The sequence below is a fragment of the Zingiber officinale genome, chromosome 3B, assembly GCF_018446385.1.
Source record: "Zingiber officinale cultivar Zhangliang chromosome 3B, Zo_v1.1, whole genome shotgun sequence".
NCBI lineage: Eukaryota > Viridiplantae > Streptophyta > Magnoliopsida > Zingiberales > Zingiberaceae > Zingiber > Zingiber officinale.
The window spans coordinates 91844985-91864015 of NC_055991.1; the positions used below are offsets into that span (position 1 = coordinate 91844985).

General features: G+C 37.5%; 2 protein-coding genes across 3 annotated transcripts; both read right to left on the minus strand.

The window, feature by feature from the left end:
* Positions 1 to 1555: 1555 nt before the first annotated feature.
* LOC121967087 lies at positions 1556 to 5451 on the minus strand. Its single transcript, XM_042517098.1, has 2 exons — positions 5031 to 5451; positions 1556 to 1777 (listed from the first exon to the last, which is right to left on the minus strand). Exon 1 carries the CDS (start codon positions 5411 to 5413, stop codon positions 5057 to 5059), a length of 357 nt encoding a protein of 118 aa, XP_042373032.1. The 5' UTR covers positions 5414 to 5451; the 3' UTR covers positions 1556 to 1777; positions 5031 to 5056.
* A 1976-nt stretch (positions 5452 to 7427) lies between these two features.
* Positions 7428 to 17787, minus strand: LOC121967088 (synaptotagmin-2-like). 2 transcript variants are annotated; one of them, XM_042517099.1, is made up of 13 exons: positions 17522 to 17787; positions 17321 to 17441; positions 16842 to 16940; positions 16683 to 16733; positions 16464 to 16587; positions 15953 to 16071; positions 15739 to 15840; positions 15582 to 15656; positions 14150 to 14226; positions 13813 to 14059; positions 13385 to 13738; positions 13089 to 13217; positions 7428 to 7822 (listed from the first exon to the last, which is right to left on the minus strand). In XM_042517099.1, exons 1-13 carry the CDS (start codon positions 17770 to 17772, stop codon positions 7694 to 7696), a joined length of 1878 nt encoding a protein of 625 aa, XP_042373033.1. In that variant the 5' UTR covers positions 17773 to 17787; the 3' UTR covers positions 7428 to 7693. The 2 variants fall into 2 exon arrangements, with proteins under 2 accessions (XP_042373033.1, XP_042373034.1); XM_042517100.1 differs by having other exon boundaries at positions 17527 to 17684.
* Between the last annotated feature and the right edge of the window lie 1244 nt (positions 17788 to 19031).

The following is a 19031-nucleotide window of genomic DNA, read 5'->3' on the forward strand; positions in this document are numbered from 1 at the left end:
GACGATCCTTCGTTTGAGGGGAGAATTGTTGTAAATACAATCAATGTCCCACATTGAAAATACATAGAAAAGATCATGAGTTTAAAAAAAGATGAAAGATATTTTCATTAGTATGTGACATTTTGGATAGAGCCTAAAAATAAATCCATGAGGACTTAGACTCAAAGTAGACAATATCATACTATTGTGAATATATGTGGATTATTTTGGTCCTAACATGACATCCCTATGCAAAGGATCATTGCGCTAGGACAAATGCCCCTGTAATTTATCCCCTTCCAAAGTGTGTGGGGTCGTCCTAGAGAAGCTACTAAGGTCAACTTCACTTTTTTACTGCAATTAGAAGAGGAAGATTTTACAATGAGACCTCTTACAATACGAGGAAGATCCAACCCCCAGGGTATAGCAGAGTTGATTATCACATGGCATGTTTACATAATTGAGCAAGGTCGAATCTCTGTAAAGATAGAAGAATTATCCTCTCATGTGATGACTAATTTTGATTTCCTGATTTACTCCCTCCTAATGGGGTAGGACAGTTGTAGAGGGCCACCAGGGTGACAGATTTTACTTTGTCAATTGGAAGATAAGGGTTGCAACGACAGTCATAAGATTGAGTTGACTGACTTTGATTTGAGTAGACTAGAAATATGATCCATTAATAGATGACTTTGTAATTGAATCGACTAACAAGGTGTTGAATTGATTTGAATGAATTTAAGCCTGTTAGATGCTAAGTTGATTGAAGAATAATTGTTAGTAGATAGGGGTTTTTTCTTTATCAATATTTTAGTCAACTAATGAAGATCTAAATCACGAATTAACAAAATAGATAAGGTGAAACTTATCTAGTAAGAAGAAAAGTTTATCTAAATTTGTTTCCCTCTTATTAGTATACCTTTCTTCTCTCTAAAATAATTCAGATATTTGGACTTCACCTAATTAATCCTAAAAGTAAACGGTCTTTCCTGTTAGTTTGCCAATCGAATAAACACAATTTATGCACTCTCGACCTTCAAAATAATAGATTTTTCCTTCAATTCCATATCCCTTTTAATTTAATGGATTTTTTATGTGTTTAAATATTCTACTCTTTATTTATTTGTAAAATTTCTCTATCGCCATTACATCATCACTCATCTTCTATTTTATTGAACACAAAGTCATGTTTGCTTTGTATTACTCATCTTCTATCTATATATTTATAAACCTTTCCCTCCTCTCTCAAGTCAGCTCCCACTTGATCATGCTGACAGTGATTCTACTTAGTCATCTTAAAACTAGAAAATTTTCAAAATAGAGAACTTTCCACCATCGAATGAAAAGAGAAAAGGTTTCCCTGGTCTCAGACAGATTCACAATGCATAAGTAACTCGAGACAGCCTGATAGTATGTGCGAATAGGACTGTATTAAGAGTTGGTTAGTCGAAGTAGGTGTTTCAAAGTTCCTAATCATCTTGCTCAATTTTTCTCAGTTATGAAAGAATCCCTTTCCTCCGAATCACTGAGGATAAGCACAGAAGATCTGCTCTTTAATGGTGCACTGGAGTATTCATTACACAAACAAGCATAAGTCAGATAATATCATAACGCATTGTTGCCTACAGACGATCAGAGTAGAAGTATCGTAAAGCTGAATATATGAAACCTTTGCAAATCATCTGCAAGGTAATTTATAACAGGCTATCGAAACTTCAGTTTAAACTTTGCCACGAAGATCTCATCCATCCACAGCAGTCATGTTCACTGAGCATAATCCCTGCAGGTAGGCAGCCACCTGCACATAAGAAATTAAAACCGAAAGAAACATTAGAAGAGATGCAAAACTAAAATGAAGCACTTCGAACAAAAAAAGAGTAAAATGGAACAATAAATTTCTGCAGAATATCATCGAGGTGACGACTTTGGAATACTTGTTTGGAAGTTATAGAAAACCATCAAAAAGAATCCACAATTAACAATAAAGTAAATCAACCACTGTGTTAGTATTTTGTGCAATTCAATTTATGCCCTACACAGTCCATGAAAGACTAATACAGGAAATTTAAGATAAAAAATTTCAGAGAATATTTTAATATGAAGTTTTAAGAGAATGGGAGCAGTTTTGCAGATTTGATGATGTATGAGCAATGATTTAATAACTGAAGTTAAAAAAATTAAAATGAAACATTTATGTCAAATCTTTTTTTTTCTTCTCTTGAATGGAGCAAATAGGGATATCATTGCTAATTCAAGGATCGAAACAATCATACTTGTGTCCGCATGAGATGTGGCCATCAGAATGCTATTGAATCTCAATCATAGGTTTATAGTAGTGATGCTCGCATCCACATGAGGTTGTCACAAAGAGTGGAGAAAAGCAATAAGACATAAAGTAGAGGCTAGTAGTGGTGGCACCACCCTTTGTTGGAAAATCAAAGTTCTCTGTTGTAGTTAGGTCTAACCACATACTTTGATTTTTGGCAAAACACTTTAAGTTATGCATTTGTATTTGATGATCAAGCTTATGTGATTGGGGAGATAATGATCAAGCTTGAATAATCGACTTATGGATCGCCTGTGGAGCCATATGGAGCTTCGACATCAAGGAATGTTATCAAACTTGGAGGTGGACCCAGAGATCTAATGCATTGTTATGTAATATTTTGGGTTTATTTTGAGTAGAAATATTATAGCGATAAAATTTACCTTTATAAATAGGACTGATATCTAATGAGCTTCAACCTAGTTGTTATTGTTAGGCGATCTAGTTCTTGGGTGGTCTTAACCAAATACCTGTTCAGGATAGAGGATAGAGGATAGAGGTATGGTAGATTGACAATTTTTAGTAGACCACCCTAAGGGTTGGTCAACCTAAGAAAAGTGGTAGGTCGATCCTCACAGAATAGAAGTTAGATCAACCTATAGGTTTTGATAGACAAACCTAAGTTAATTGAGGCAATCTGAGTGTTTTGTTAGGCTGACCTAAATCAAAACATTGAAGTTCCAATAGTTGAAAAATCAAAGTTAGAACGACTTGTAACTTTTGATAAGGCAACCTAGGAAAAACAAATATGATCATTGAAACTGAGTGTAAAAGTCCTTTTAGTGGTTCTTTTAGCATAAATGCTAACATGAAATCATCTCAAATCTTATTGAAGTGCTAAAAGATCACCAAGGGGCTTAGAAATCCTAACCAAAGTTGTATCCTTATCAGTTAAAGCTTCCTCGGATAATTTCTTCTCACCTAGGGTTAAGTTTTATCTATATGCTGAGGCAAGGTGAGGTAGAAGTTGATTTTATTTTGTATACTTTTTGCATATAATCTAGAAAGTGTGGTTGCTTCTATAGGGGATCTAAAAGCAATCATTATAGCTTGTATCTTTTGCTAGAAGGTTTCTACTTTCTAGCAACAAGGACAAAGGACAATGTGTAGGTAGGAGTCTGCATAAGTATGTTGGAAATCAGACTTTTCATAGTTGGTTGTACGTTAAGAAGAAAGTATAGACTCTATGCAGAGACCTTATAGCGACTGACAACATTAGCCAACAAAAGCAAGAAGATGCTTTCTCCTTTGTCTCGAGCGCTTTGGGTGGATTTGGTTGAAGTTGTTGAAGCTTATGCATAAGGCAATTTAGTTCTAGCATAGAACATGCTCAAGAGTTGCACGAAGAGTCTGCTCAAGGGCACAATGTCTTTGAAGGGGCATTAATAGTCAGAGAATGCTTGAGCAAAGGAGGGGATTGTGAGGTCTCAAAAATCCAACATGTGGATGTTGGGTGGGATGATATTGTATCTAGGAAATTTTCTCATACACTTGGGAAACATGAAGTCAGCAACAAAAACAACCTCCCCCTTAGAGGATTATCCTTTTGGAAAATCATAACCTAGAAAGGGAGGCTTTCATATCATGAAAAAAAAATTGAGAAAGGAGAATATTGTATTGTTTTTGTTATGAAATAGCCATTACATAAGTCTATATACAGACTCACAATAATCCTCTTAACTTTATCAATACTAATATGAGACCAAACAAAAATATTCTATTGCTTTTGTTATGATATAACCATTAAATAAGTATATAGACTACTCATAACAAGACTTTAAACCTGGAAGTACTAATATGAGACTAAACACACTAGACCAATACCCTTATTAATATAACATCTCTGACAATTTATCAAAAGACATTCAACTACAAGAATATTGGTCAGTACACATTATGCAAAAACTTAAGTGTTTCTTACATTAGCTGAATCCTCTATCATTATCCATTTAATCCACAACTATAATAAATAACTTCCAAGATTGGCATAAAAATCAAGGCTAACCAAAGAGATAAGGCTCCAAAGAAGATGGGACTTGGAAACATCAACTACCAGTCATGAAACACACGCCTAATTTTATTTATACAGATGAATTATAAATCTTGGTAGATAACAGAGGAAAAGTAGTAAATTACAGACATGAAAAAAGTAAGATATTGTATGGAAATCCTTATGATTTGTGCTTTTTGTGAGCATTAAAATGGATTAAAATTTTTGTTTTCACACATAAGAACCAAACTCTTAACATACTACTGGTAAATTTTCATTGTGAAGCATGTATTCAGCAAGCTTCAATAAGATATTTGTTGAATCATAAAATGTCCAACTAACTAATTGGGCATTCAAAGTTCCTACAAGCTCTGATCATGTATAACTCCTGAAATCCCAACCCGCTCATCATTCCAATCAACTGTTCACAGCAGTTTCTTCTATCTACATCAGCATGCTTATAAGTCACACTTGATTCATCAAGCACTAACAGAGACCGAACTATAAGTTCACCTTGTGCCGGTGGTTTCATGACAATATTCGTATAGCAACTTATTTTCTAGCAAGCATCTACAATAGGGAGAAGCTGCAAGACAGATACTACGATGGTAGAGCTGAAATGAACGAATCCAACTTCAACCCTAGTTATCTATCGTGTCAAAGGGAACCTAAATTCAACCAGGGAAATAAAGAAAAAGGAAGACTAGTAACCCTAAAATTCAAATTTTTAACTACCTGAAAAAAATAATCGAGCTAATAGATCACTTGCAATAACGGTCTGCCTTCTTCTTGACCCTGTCGTCGAGAGCCTCCTCCACCGTGCGGGCGGCCGTCCGGGACTTGTTGGCTGGATCGTAACCGAACTTCTTTGTCTCCACCGGGAATAGCTCCTCGTACTTCATCTTCTTAGCCGCGTCGATCGTGTAGACATCTCCCACGGACGACGCCGCTACTTCCGCCGGCTCACCCCCATCAGCGGAGATAGCTGCGGAAGGGTCCTCCTCAGCGTCACCCACCGCTCTCTTCTTCTTCTTTCGCTTCTTCTTCTCGGCACCAGCAACGTCGCCGCCCTTGAAGACGAGCCGCCCGGCCTTCGCCTTCTTGTACACGTCCGACATCTTGCGGATGTTCTCTGCCTCAACCGGTCACCGATTTGTAATAAAGAAGGAAAATTCACATATGCCCCCTTAGTGTTTTACCTTTTTTTAAAATGCTCCATTTTGATATTTACGAATAAATTTGTTTCGCCCCTTATAATCTACCAATCATTTCAAAATCAAGAAAATACCAAAAATATTTTCAAAATCTTTCTTTTTACTAATAAATCATTAATGTTGCTATTTTACTTAAAAGTTCTTCCTTGTATTATTCTTTTGTTAGACGAATTATCAATTGAGATGTGGATTGACGATCGACAAGTTAGAGTGGAGACTGAATATGTACTTGTTTGTATTAGAGTAAGTACAACGACATAAGAATAGATCTACTACATAGGATGGTTGATAATCTATTAGGTAGATCACTTTCACAACCTCACTAAATATCTCCTTGGATGAGGTGGAAAAATTCCGTACAAAAAGTATATCTTCTTGTAAAATAAAGACATTTGAGAACAAGAAAATATTAGTGGGTAGATGCCTTCTAGTAACTCTTGGTCGTCTAAATCACACAAGGCTATAGGATTTTTGGGATCACTTACAAGAGAATGGGATTCTTTCTCAATCAACTTCTCTCGAAACTCCACGATGAATAATGCTAAACTACCTCTTAATAAGTGGAGACGCACACTAGAAATAATGACATTTTCCCAGCAAAGTGCTCCTAAATTATGTTGAACACCCCATATAAGATATGAAAGGAAGAATTCGACTCTTTCTGACTCGAGTGTTTGATATTGTTTCGTATATGATCTTGTCCGAGAGCTGAGTCGATAGACGCTGAGGATATGACACTCCTGTTAACTGGTCGAATACTTCGAAGGTATAGATCTCCCGTTGCCGTGGACCCGCAAGCACAATGCCGAGCCGGGGGTGGTTCCCCGGCGATGACCCTCCGATGCTCAAGTAAGATCTTCGGAGGAAAGAAGTAGAGCAAAGAGGAAGTGAAAACTGTAGTTACAATAAAGAAGTGAGCATACCTCCGTCGAAGTCTGGGGGTCCTTATATAGGGCTCCCCAGATGCACGTGCACACTCCTCAAAATATACCTGGAATGGATGTATTAAAAAAGTGTGATTGACGTCATATCTTAATAACACGAGCATATCCCTGACGTGATAGTGGAAGCTTCTACCGTACGATTCTGTCTGACCATGCTGCCGACCGTGCCACCTGTCGGCGACACTAGTTCCTAAGAAGATATCGCTAGTTGCTTCTTTTGTCCTTTACCGGGCTGAGTGGAGGAACCGCTCGACTAGTGCCTTTCGGGCGTGCCACTTGTCGGCGACACTGGTCCCTAAGAAGATATCGCTAGCTGCTTCCTTTGTCCTTTATCGGGCCGAGCGGAGGAACCGCTCAGCTAGTGCCTTTCGGGCGGCCCCATAACCGGGCCGAGCGGGATGTCCGCTCGGCCAATCATCTTGTTGTCCCGGCTTCGTCTCGCCGAGCGAAGAAACCATATCTGCCAGGTCAAGGCTATGTTCCCCGTTCGACCGAGCAGGGGGCCGCTCGACCCTCGTTCCTCCCTGCTAGAGCCATGCTTGAGTCTTCTGAGCGTCGAAAGCTCGACATCAGGCCGAGCTGTAATGCAGAATCGGATACACACGTCCGCTCAACTGGATACTCATGGCGTTGACCGTTGACTTTGGCCTCCTTTGTATCTCAAGACTTTCTGCAGGATGAGAACCCCCTCATACCGCCGGATCAGTGTATGTTAAACTTGTAATTAGTATCATACTCCAATCTAAACTAGACAAGTGTTTATTTGTGAAATATCTTAGAAAAATTAAAGACGATATATGAGACCGTAACAAATAAGCACATTAAGACCTACAAAGAAGCAATACCAGACATGAATTTTGAGAAATAATCTGCATCCATAAAGCCGGAAGCATGCATGTCGACAAACGGGTTGGCCCATCTAAAAGGATTATTCCTGTTAGGCACAAGTGGATGTTAAAAAAACAAAGAAAATCAGCATGAATAATAATATACAAATAGAACAAAATGGCAATTATTCCACATGAAGCAAACTTTTCAAGCATCTAAATAGCATGTGCTTACACCACTCACCAAAGAATTCAAGAAAATTTCAAACACAAATTCTGTGAAGCTATGGAACGACATTAGAAACATAAAAAACAGAATACTGACGACACACGACAGACTGATTCAGTTTTATTTACAAAGATTTATTCCCCGATTATTGAGCATCCAATGTGAAATTGTATTTGTTTCTGGATTATGATGTTCTCCACTGCAGCTCAACTTGCACGCAACCGTTTTTAGAATCGATAAGATGATATTTCTCATTGATTCTCTTGTTGTTGACGACATCTGCAAGGCTGATGACCACATATCCCAATATTTCCTGAGAAGGAACTAAATATAAGCACAGCTAGAAAACAAATATATCTTGAAGCGTGATAAGAACTATTTATCTCACTACTAATATGAATTTGTATTGTAAATGCAATTGTCTTGATAGATTTGATTTCTAATGATGTGCATCACACTATCCAGATAAAATAATATTGAAATGACTAACCCTGAAAAAGCATATAAAGTATATAACCACTTTTTATAAGCTTCATTGAAATTTCTCTTCTTTAGTACGAATGCTGTTACAGCAAGAGTTGATGAGATCTCCATCTTCCTGCGAGATGGCCTACATCTTCCTGCGTGCTTTGCCCAAATAGGTTTGCCAGAGAAAGGAGGCATGCAATATCCTGTCTGTCTTAACTTCCTTTCAACACTTGCTGATATACAGGTTTCACGCAATAATGCATGAATGATGACAAATTCCAGCAAAACAATAAGTGCTTCTAGTGGGACTTATATATGTCATTGTGGGAAAAATATTTGAGACAAAAGCCAACACACCTGCTTGAAACACTGGATGGGTCATTGTGGCTGCCTTCAACTACTAGGCAGATGTAGATTGAGATTCTACTATTTGCACCCTTGAATCCATCCAAGTTGCAGAGCAGCCTTCCCAAGGCTAATCTTCGAAAGTGTATTTTATGAGGTTGACAGTTACCTTCAAAAGTGTATTTCACAACTCTAGTGAGGTTGATGGTTATAACACTCCCCATATAATAGGCAACCACCTCCATTTTTCCATTTAGAGGAATCCTACACCACGTCCCTTGTAAGATACGGAAAATTTAATAATAGGTGTTATTGGAGAAATAATCTTATTAGATTTTTTTGGAGATTTTTAGAAATTTTTTAAGATTTAAATAGAGTACGTATGACATGTTTAAGGGGATGAATCTAACGGGTAAGGAGAAAGCCTGTTTGATATCCCAATTAAAGTGGGAGTTGATTGATTTTATTAACCCAAAGTTGGATTAATTCACTTAAGGTATAAATAAAAACCCTAAGTTTAATTTTCTCCTCATTCCCTCTCTCGATCCCTATTTCTCCCTCTGCGATCTCCGCCCCGACACACACCAACACCCTCTTTCCCGATTTCACCTTCTTCTCTTTCCCCTCTCTTGGTTGCAATCGCGCCGATCACTGGCAATTGGGCATCGACGCCAATGGTCACAAAGGGGCAGATATCACGCCTCCGCCGCCTTCACTGCTCATGTCGCTTCTGATCTGCTGCATCATCGAGCGTCAGAGTCAGGATTCTTCGCAGCTGCAGACACCACCTCTTCCTCCCGACTACAGCCGCAGGCCACATCTCCTTTTCATTACCGGTGTAGATCCACCGATCGCCACAGACTCGTCTAGCTGTCTCAGCCCCGAGTCACGGCCTTGCACAGGCCAACCTTCGACCGAGAGGTGGGGGGAATCGGAGCCCTAGCTCCCGTTCCTCGTCGCAACACCTGTTCACCTTTCATACCTCACGATCGTGTCCTACACGGTGCTCGGCTCAATGACACCATTGTTGTTCGATGATCTAGGGTACTTGATCGGACTTGAAACTTGGAGAGAAGGCTGATCATCAGAGCATTGTCTTCTCTGCGGGTTCGAAGAGGAGAGCGCAAGTTCTACACAGTGACCTCTAGGATCTCCGTCGATCGATAGTGGTTCCGAGTGGGGAACTCCTTTCTCTACGTTGCTGCATCAAGAGCCCTTCACCAGGCAGCCGTAGATAAAATTAGGGTAAGCTATGATGGTTTTGGAGTGATTAAGATTATGTGAATTGGTTTGGAATGTGTGCAGTTATTGGATCAGCTATTGTAGCTCCAGCTCTGCTTCCGACAGCAGCTTCATAGGATCTTCCTTGAGCGTCTATGGGTTTGAGTGGTTTCCTCTTCATCGCAACAACCTCTGGTTTCTTCACCGACTGCTGCAGTTCTGGATTGAGGTAAGATATGTATAGAATTGGATTAATAGTAAATTAAATCCATTGTTTTGTTTTACTGCATTAGATTGATTCTAGTTCTGAAATTGGAAGTGTTAATTGTGAGCAAAGGATTGGCTCATTTCTGGAATTGAGGTTATTAATCTGTGTAGCTTGGTTAATGAGTGATTAGTAATTTTAAGACATGGATTAAATGATGGTGTTTGATGAAATCATTAACTAATTGGATTTGGTAAGTGATTCATGATAGTTATTTGATTTAATGATTGTTATCTGGAGCATAGAATTGATTATTAGATGTGGCGGTTTGATTTTTTTGATTAGATATGATTTATGTATAAATCTAATCTAATGAGGAGAATGGATATGAAGTCAAAAGGGGATTAATTGAAGTTAATCATTAGTTAGAGTTAATTAATGATCGTATTTCAATTGAGTTACCTTAAATAGGTTTGGGAATTTGATTTAGCTATTTAATTCATATGTAATTAGCTAAATCTGTATTTTTATGTAATTGCAGGACTTTGATTCGAGACGCGTGTCTCGACGTGGGATTGGTTGATCAATAGATAAAGACAGGTATTTCTTCCTTGGCCTCTATGTAGTTCCTTGAACTTAGTGCATGGTTATTATGTGATGGATTAGGTTGCTTTACCTTAAATCGTGTTCATTTGCTATTTTTCCTGCTTGAAACTTATGTTTGATCTTTGAGGTGATCTAATCATATCATATACGATCTCGACTCTTGATATTCATACTCTTGTGTAAACACATGTAGAGTATTTATTGTAGGGATATTTGGTTGATTGAGTTAACGAGCTGATTATGCATATCTTTGTTAATTGTACACATGGTTGGTATGTGTTGTAGAAGTCACGTAATTGACTGTCCATTTGCATGTTGTATTTGTACATGTCTAGTGTTTTCTATTGGAGGATACATGTTGATTGGACCTATATTATGTTGTATGTGTCTGGTTGTGATATTGGAGGTATCATGTTGATTATATCTACGTTGTAGAGTGTGTACGTGTATGGTGTGTATATGTCTGGTGTTTCTACTTATTGTACTTGTTGTTTAGTAGACACCAATTGGATTTACCTATACATATAAGTGTTAGCTGGATCTTTACACTGGTTGTGTTTATGATGATTGAGTTGTTGCATTGATGATGATTGTGTTGATGTCATGATTATTTATCATGTTCATCATTCACGGCATACTGACGACCATTATCTCCCTTGTGGTGTGAGAGAGCCGTCAGTCATATCTAGCGCAGCACACTCGGCCACTCGTGGGTAGTGGTAGTTGGAGCAATTGCCGCTGTCCTGTCTTGCTCACTAGGCCGCTCTGTAGTACTCTGTCCGCCTCGACCACTCTTGAGTAGTGGGTCTGGAGGGTTCAGTAGTTAGGGGGCTTGTGATGTGAGTAGTCAAAGACCCTGATGCTATATAGCTAGATAACTACTTAGCAAACCGTCAGCCTCGGCCGCCTTATAGCGGTGATGGACTGGAGGCTAGTACAATTGTCACAGACCCAAGCCTCTCGTCCATAAAGGGGTCGTGGTGTCTGGAGAGGTGGCGGGGGTGACCATGTGGCATGCATACGCATTTGCATACGATACGCGGTGCATCTGTGGAGATATATTTGCATACATGCCTAGTAGATACTAGTTGTATGTGATTGTGATGTGTTGCACTTATTTGAAATATGATTGTTGCATATGGTTGCCATGCTGCATACATGTCATTTATTATACATATAAACGTTGTGATTTATATTGCTCAGGTGTTACAAGTAGATCTGTTGCTGATTCCCGGTGACTACTGTTCATTATTACCGTATGTGTCGATTCCAGATTGGGTATGTGCTCATTATGTCAATATGGTTATGTGTATTCATTATGTCAGTAATGATCATTATACCATGTGTGTTAGATTGGTAGTGGTATGTGTGTTTATTGACTATGTCAGTATATGATCATGTTCTTATTTCTCTATTGAGACTGTATACTTTGATCTGCATTGTTTTATATAGACCATGCACAATCTTGTCTATTACCCGCTGAGTGACCCACACTCACCACCCCGTTTGTATCTTTATGTTTTCAGATAGCAGATAGATGATTGTGGAGTCGCTTGGAGTATCCTGCCTGCTGATCCTATGTCACATCAGAAGACGATTTTACTTCGCTCTTGTTTTCTTTCATATATTCTTTATTGTTTTGGCATTGTATTGGTGTTTAGCCATGTGGCTATTTCATTGTTTTTGGTGTTGTATTGTGTTTAAGCCGTACCAGCATGCATTGTATCTATTTGGCCTATGTGGACTTTTCTTTTGTTTTTCGTTGTGTTTTTTTAGTACAGCCGTGTGGACTGTTTAATATATATAACTGTGTGGTTGTGATTATTTTGTTCCAGCCAAGTGAGCTTGTGTATATAACTGCGTGGTTGTGTATATTCCAGCCGTGTGGGCTGATGTATATATGATTATTGTCATAGTTATAGGGGAGATGCTGTCCATTTGCCGGACTCCTCTGGGGCGTGACATCCCTTGATCCTAAGGGAAGAAGCCTAGGACTCTGTTAAAGTATATGGTATAAGTGGGGCTTCAACTTGACATTCAACCCCTGTTCCTCCTGAACAGGAGCATAACATTATTTTGATTAGCTGAATAGTTAGTCTCTTGATAAAAAAAGCATAATATGACATGATATAAGTGCATTCACTTTGTCCGAGGTCATGCATATGCTGATGGAGTATGACGATGAAGATTGACAACAACCAAAGTGCTAAGGTCGACAACAAATGAGGATTGATGTAACAGATTGAGCTTTGGCACCGAAGATTGCCTTGAGGGCGCCTGAGAAGTGATGATGGTGTAGAGAGCATTGAGTACAAAGAAGAAACTAGGTAATCTATGTACTTCACTATTTTTCCTTCATTCCATTGCTTTTTCCTACTTTCGAGAGGAAGCATCTAGCCAACATAATCAATCCCCACTATGGCTATTGGTTTCATTACTTCAACTTAGGCAAAGTAAACAAGTATATTCATGTTGATACTAACATTGGTCTCTCCTTCCCCACAAATTTGAATCCCTTTCCCTAGGAGTACCATGCAGAAGTTTCTTAGTGCAACATATGCTTTTTTTTTATTGAAATAAAAATCCCATTAGACAATAATCACAAAAGAACATAAAAAAAAAGGATATGGTAGATGAATGTATTAGGCATTTAGCCCAATAAAGGATAAATTGAGAGAAAATTAGTTGAGATATTAAAGGCATTATTCAAAATGCAAAATGAATATGGCGGTACCTTAGAGTGGATTCCAATACTTGGTGGTCGACTAACAACCTCGACATGCATTTTATCATTTGTCGGTGGTTCCTCACAAACAAACTGAAATTCCTCATCCCATCGCGGATCTCGATTTTTCTTGATGCACTACATTAAACAAAAAAGAAAGTTAAATGGAATTAAGATTGCAACATGCAATATGATCAACCATTACAAAACATTCTTCACCCACAGTACCTTAGTTTTCTAAATAGAATTAAGAGTGCAACATTCAATATGATCAACCATTACAAAACATTCTTCACTCATGGTACCTTAGTTTTCTTCATCTCTCCTCTGAACAGGATCTGAACATAAGGATTTGTGTGATGCTTCCCTTCAAGATCTTGAGCTTCATGGATGATAGCCACAAGCAAACCACCACCTGCTGGAGTGCCTTCAGGCGCCTTCTCTACTTCTCCTTCTTCATCAGTTATATCATTTGAAACATCCCCTTCCTTGAATGGCTTATAGGTGACTTCTACAACAAGCTGTCCACGTAACTTGTCATTTTGAGGATCATTAGTATCCAAGTTTTTGAGCAAGTCAAGAGTTAGCGTTTTTGTCTCATCAGGGGTAAGATCTTTCAGTGGGATAACATTCAAACCCATCTTTTCATGTTTCCCAACCTGGAGGAGAAATAAACATTAACATCACATATAAGCAAAAAAGTAGATATTCGACTAAAGAGATGAAGGTATACCTGTTCCCAGTCATAGACACTAAGTTCTAGAACTTGAGATTCTGGATCCTTAATAACAAACTTGAATTCCTCATTCCACTCAGGATTAAGATTGCTACGTTTCACACTGGTCTTCTTTGCTGGCAGATTATCATCTGCAAGAGTTAGCTTTACATATGGATCTGACTTACCCAAAAAATCTTTTTTCTTCAATTTCATTGCTTGGACAACAGTCACTTCCAAAATGCCAACAGGCTTCTTCAGAGCTCTGCAAGATTGACATGAAAAGGCACTCAGTGTTGGCAGTTAAATGAGGCTGACAATGATTATAACTAATAAGCAGAATCTTGCTTCCTACTTTGTAGGGTCCATAATTGGGACTTCTAGTGTTTTAGGCCATAGGTACATGCTTGCAACTTGTTTCTTTATGGTCTCCTGTAGATCAATAAAGAAAAAAGTATGTCGGGAAAGGGAGAAAGAAGGCCGCCACATATTAAAAACAAATCTGAACAGATTTGAACAAAAGCACATGAACAGCAGTTTATAGAAGATTTATTTCATACATTGTTAGCCTTGATTACAAGTACCAATCAATATTAGTTGACATGACTGAAACATATTGTTTGAGCCACCAATTAATATGGATCTTATGTTGGCAAGAGCAGATGTTATTGTGTCACCCATTCCAACAAAATTTCATATCGTATCAACTGAGATAGGACTTGTCTTGGTTAGTACTATCCAAAACTGACTGTTCCATAACTCATTCCTCAATTCTGCCTACCAGTCACAGGGAGAAGATAAAACCCTGTAAGAAGAGAGGAGACGGGAAGGACCAATCAGAGCACCAATACGCCAATAGCATCAAAGAGGTGACATCATAGTTAGAGAAACTATCCACATCCTATGCTTATGTGTCTTCCAGTTCTAGTTGTCCAATCCAAGTCTATCTCCTAGTGGTTAACCAAGATAAATTTATGGACACAAAGAAATTAATTCTAATACTAGATATTGTGGAAGCATTATCTAATCAAAGTCAGCAATTATGGGGTTGATCTCAGAATGCTAAAATATGTAATGCTCCATCCGATGCATGCATAGCATTCTTGATATTAATAAAGTATAATTATTAGCTGAGATACTTACATTTTTATAAGATGTGTTCTAAACTTAATTGTTATACATTTATATTTTGGAAGTATGCAAGATAAGTGGAAGAGAATTATAGATTAAAGCTCATGTGAGTAGATCGTGACACACTTTGAAGCATGCTAAAGCATGTTGACGGTCGGTAAGGTCCAAAACTAAAATCATATAACTTTGGCACGGAACAAGACTTTAGACCTTGGTGTTAACATCTACTAGCAAAAGGGGAAAAAGTATGTATGGGTATAATGACAAAAACTTATGAGACGTAAATGGTAATCTTCATGAAATGTTGCATACAATATTTATATCTTTTGGATGTGTGAACATGAAACATGGCTCATGTCCTTCTACTTGCAAGATTAGATCAATATCTTGAATTGAGGTAGGTATGAGCATCATGCATTTGGATATTTTCCCAAATTTCAATTATAAGTGTCATATCAAAATGACATAAGAATACGGAGGTGAAAGAAAGTTTTCAAGCAGATTCGTATTATTCTATGAGATAAGAAAAGTGATTCAAACATAGTAAACAATTTCCAAGATTGTGATTATAAACAAAAAAAAAAAAAAAACAATGAACTGTAACTCTGTAAATTTTAAGAACAAAAATGAAAATAAATAATAATAATAATAATAACCTGAACAAATCTGTAAAGACCAGGTATTGACATAACATCAGCTCCTAGAAGCTTTAATCCAAAATCAACATGTGGCTGCATGAGACTACAAGAGATTAAAACTTGAAGGATGTAGAGAAACGGATGGAAAAAAAACAAATATTTTCCTCACGCGTACCTTCTCCATGAGTGATACAAGAATCTTTGCGAAACAAGGGAAGTTGGGGACCAGAGGCTTTAATGTAATCCGTGGAATCGCAAAGACTTGCAAGTCTAAAACCTAAAATAACTTAAAAGTGGGGAAAACATCAAGTCTGAACATCAACTATGAATTATGTATGATTGGCGAAAAAAAAATGATACTACATTTGGTTGAACCTAAATATCCAGACCTGTGCTGTTGCTTTTAATCCAAATGCCTTAACCACAACAGTCACATTAGGGTTTCCAGCCCACTTCAATAATGGTTCCATGATCAATTCCTTTTCATCAGTAGTGTAAACTTTCATTCCTGAAAAACAATGATAATACATATGCTAAGGGCAACCAAATATCAATTTTTAAAGTATTATGATAATAAAATTGCAGCGCAAAACCATTACTGAAGTTTCACAAAAGCAATAGTTCCAATGAACTAAAGCAGCTAATGCACACTCAAGTTCCATCAGTCAGATAAATCCATGATAAAATTCACATGATATGACGTGGACATTTATAAAGTATACATGATACACTCTTAGCTTCAAATGTACTACCAAAGTCCATTTCATAATTTTCTAGAGATCCAATGTGAGATGATGTGCTATTGCTGGTACTATCATAAAAGGGACTAGATTACCTAATAATTTAATATCAGAAAAAAAGCAAGTTTAGAAAATAAGTAACAGTGAGATAAACTCTAACCTTGAAGGGTAGGTGGCAAACAACCTAGGGTGAGGGTTTCAAAATCAACTGAGTCAATTTTGTACTTGGCAGTATTCTCAGCAATAATTGGTTTTGCTATCTCCTTTGCAGTTTTGCAGATTGCCTGCAAAGGCACTAGTAACATGATTACTGAATACAGAAATCCCATCACGTACAAAAAATACATGGATTATTTTTTAGAATTGTAAGGGCACTCACCTTGTCAAGATAAGGCCACATATACTCTAGAAACTTGTTTAGCCAGTCAATCTAAAAGGAAAATGATACTAAGTTTAGTTTTGAAAGTGAATGTCAAAGAAATTGCCAACAGAACACGGAACACAAGTAACTAATGGTAGAGAGAAAAAATCTTCTAACTCGATCAAAATCTGGATTCTTCACCCATAAAGGAATTTCCGGAAATATTTTCTCCAATGCGGTCAAATCATATTCAACAATTGGCCGAATTTCAGGATCCTGAGAACATGAATGTCAATAATGAGTATGACAAAATGAATCAAAGCTCATATTCTATTGAGTTTTCCCTCCCAGTAGTATAAACCGCCTTTATATCCACACCTATTATACTCTCTCATGTGTAAGTCACTGCTATTTTAAGCTATTTATTCATTGTTGAAAAATTACAGATCTATAATGTAAAGACAGAACATATGAAAATATCCCATGGCCTCCTATTAGTTTATTCGATCCTCGAAACATTCCTCATTCAAGAAAAATTTCACCACGAAGCTTGACAGCGTTAGATAGTTCGACAATGACACACAGCCTACGGAACTCGACACAGAAGCCAAATTCCAGATTCGATCTAAGACGAGCGGAACCAAAGTTAACCGCACCTTGACATCGGCGGGCTGGAAGTAGATGAACAGGTAGTAGCCGACGACCAACCCGAAGGAGATTCCGCATCCAAACCCGAAGAACCCCAACACCGTGCCGAAGAACCCCATCGTCCCCTCCCTAATCCACAGCGCCACACGAACAGCCACAAAATCAACTATAAGTAACTACAAAATCAAGAAGGGAGGAGAGGAGACGACCTCACCTTCCCGGAGTTGAAGCCAGAGATCACCCAAATCGCCGACACAGCATTCCGATCCAAACTCCGAACGGGGGAAGCAGAGAAAACAGTTGGAGAGAGAGAGGAGGAGGAGGATATAAAAAGATCTGGATGGTTTGCAGAGGTGGATTTATTAGGGCGTCCGCATAGAGGAGTGGAAGGGGCAGGAGAGCGCGCGCGCGCCCCACTCTCTGGTAGTGTCGGTAACGCTTGATGGTGCGGCCGCTGCATGGCGTTTGAAAGCTCTGGCTGTTACTTCCACAGCCACACACTCGCGTGCTCTATTATTCCCTAACCCCCGCTTTCATTTTAATAAAAGTGTGTTAATCATGGTTCGGAAAACCGAACCGGAAATTAGACCGTACGAGTTTTGGGTTGCTGGTTGAGTGGGTCCCATTGGACTTTGACATTAATCTAATTAACTGTATTGATTAGACACCGAGATTAGATCAATTAAGATAATAAATTATTGCTTGGCCAAAAAACTCAAGATAATCATGAGATATTCAATAAAAAAAATGCATATATTCATTTTTTTTATAATTTAGAGGTTGGAATTTCAAACGATTAATTTATAGAAGATAGACAGTACGTAAATCGGAAGTATGATTTATACATGTTCAAAAGTTAACATCCAAGATATTCATCATATTTAAAATTCAAACTCCCATTCACTTATTGTTTATCCAAGTGTCTGCCTTTAATTACCACCAAAGACCTGAAGTGATTATGATAATCACTATCATCAAGTATACCAATAACATTATTCATACTCTCAATACTACTTCACGGGTTGTCCCTATAAGTTGTTATAAATGGTTTATGTAGCAGTGTTGTCATAGATAAATCTGAGGTCATCTCAAATGATACGGAATATCTCATTAGTTGTCATATCCTTATATGTACTATTATTATTATTATTACATTTGTCATATCCTTATATGTACTATTATTATTATTAGACAGAACTCCATGAGAGAATTTCTAAAATGATAATTTCATCATTTTACTTTTTACTTACTACGTGAGTTATGTACATTAAATTCACTAATATTGTTCCAAATGGGGGAGGAATTTTTTTTTTACTATACAAAACCCAAAAATAACTTAGAATTAATTAATAAAAAATCTATTTGATTTTGACACCAGTACTTATTTGTGCCCATATGGCCAATCTAGACTTTTAAGTTAATAGATTTGATCAATTTTAGATAGAGTAAAGTAAAGAAAAATCTTCAATCATAATTTTAATTTTACATGCAATCTTTACTCATAAAAAACTTTATTTTTCATTCCCTTTATGTAAAGTTTTATTTGCTTCAACTCCTTCATGTAAATATTATTGTCTAATTGCCCTTAAGATTTCTTAGGTACAAAAGGTCAAAAATAAGTATAATTTCTCTTATAGTCAGCACTTTACACTAGAATCGAGTATAGTTTCTATTAAATTGAGCATAATTTTTTTTTTCCTATTTTAATATAATTCCTCC

Excerpts from the sequence above, each read along its gene's own strand:
- LOC121967087 (XM_042517098.1), bottom strand. The coding sequence starts at position 5,413 with ATGTCGGACGTGTACAAGAAGGCGAAGGCCGGGCGGCTCGTCTTCAAG.
- LOC121967088 (XM_042517099.1), bottom strand. The coding sequence starts at position 17,772 with ATGCAGCGGCCGCACCATCAAGCGTTACCGACACTACCAGAGAGTGGG. Across the intron at positions 16,734-16,841 it reads AGAATCCAGATTTTGATCGA|ATTGACTGGCTAAACAAGTT; the intron begins GTTAGAAGATTT and ends TTTTCCTTTTAG. Across the intron at positions 14,060-14,149 it reads CCAATTATGGACCCTACAAA|AGCTCTGAAGAAGCCTGTTG; the intron begins GTAGGAAGCAAG and ends TCAATCTTGCAG.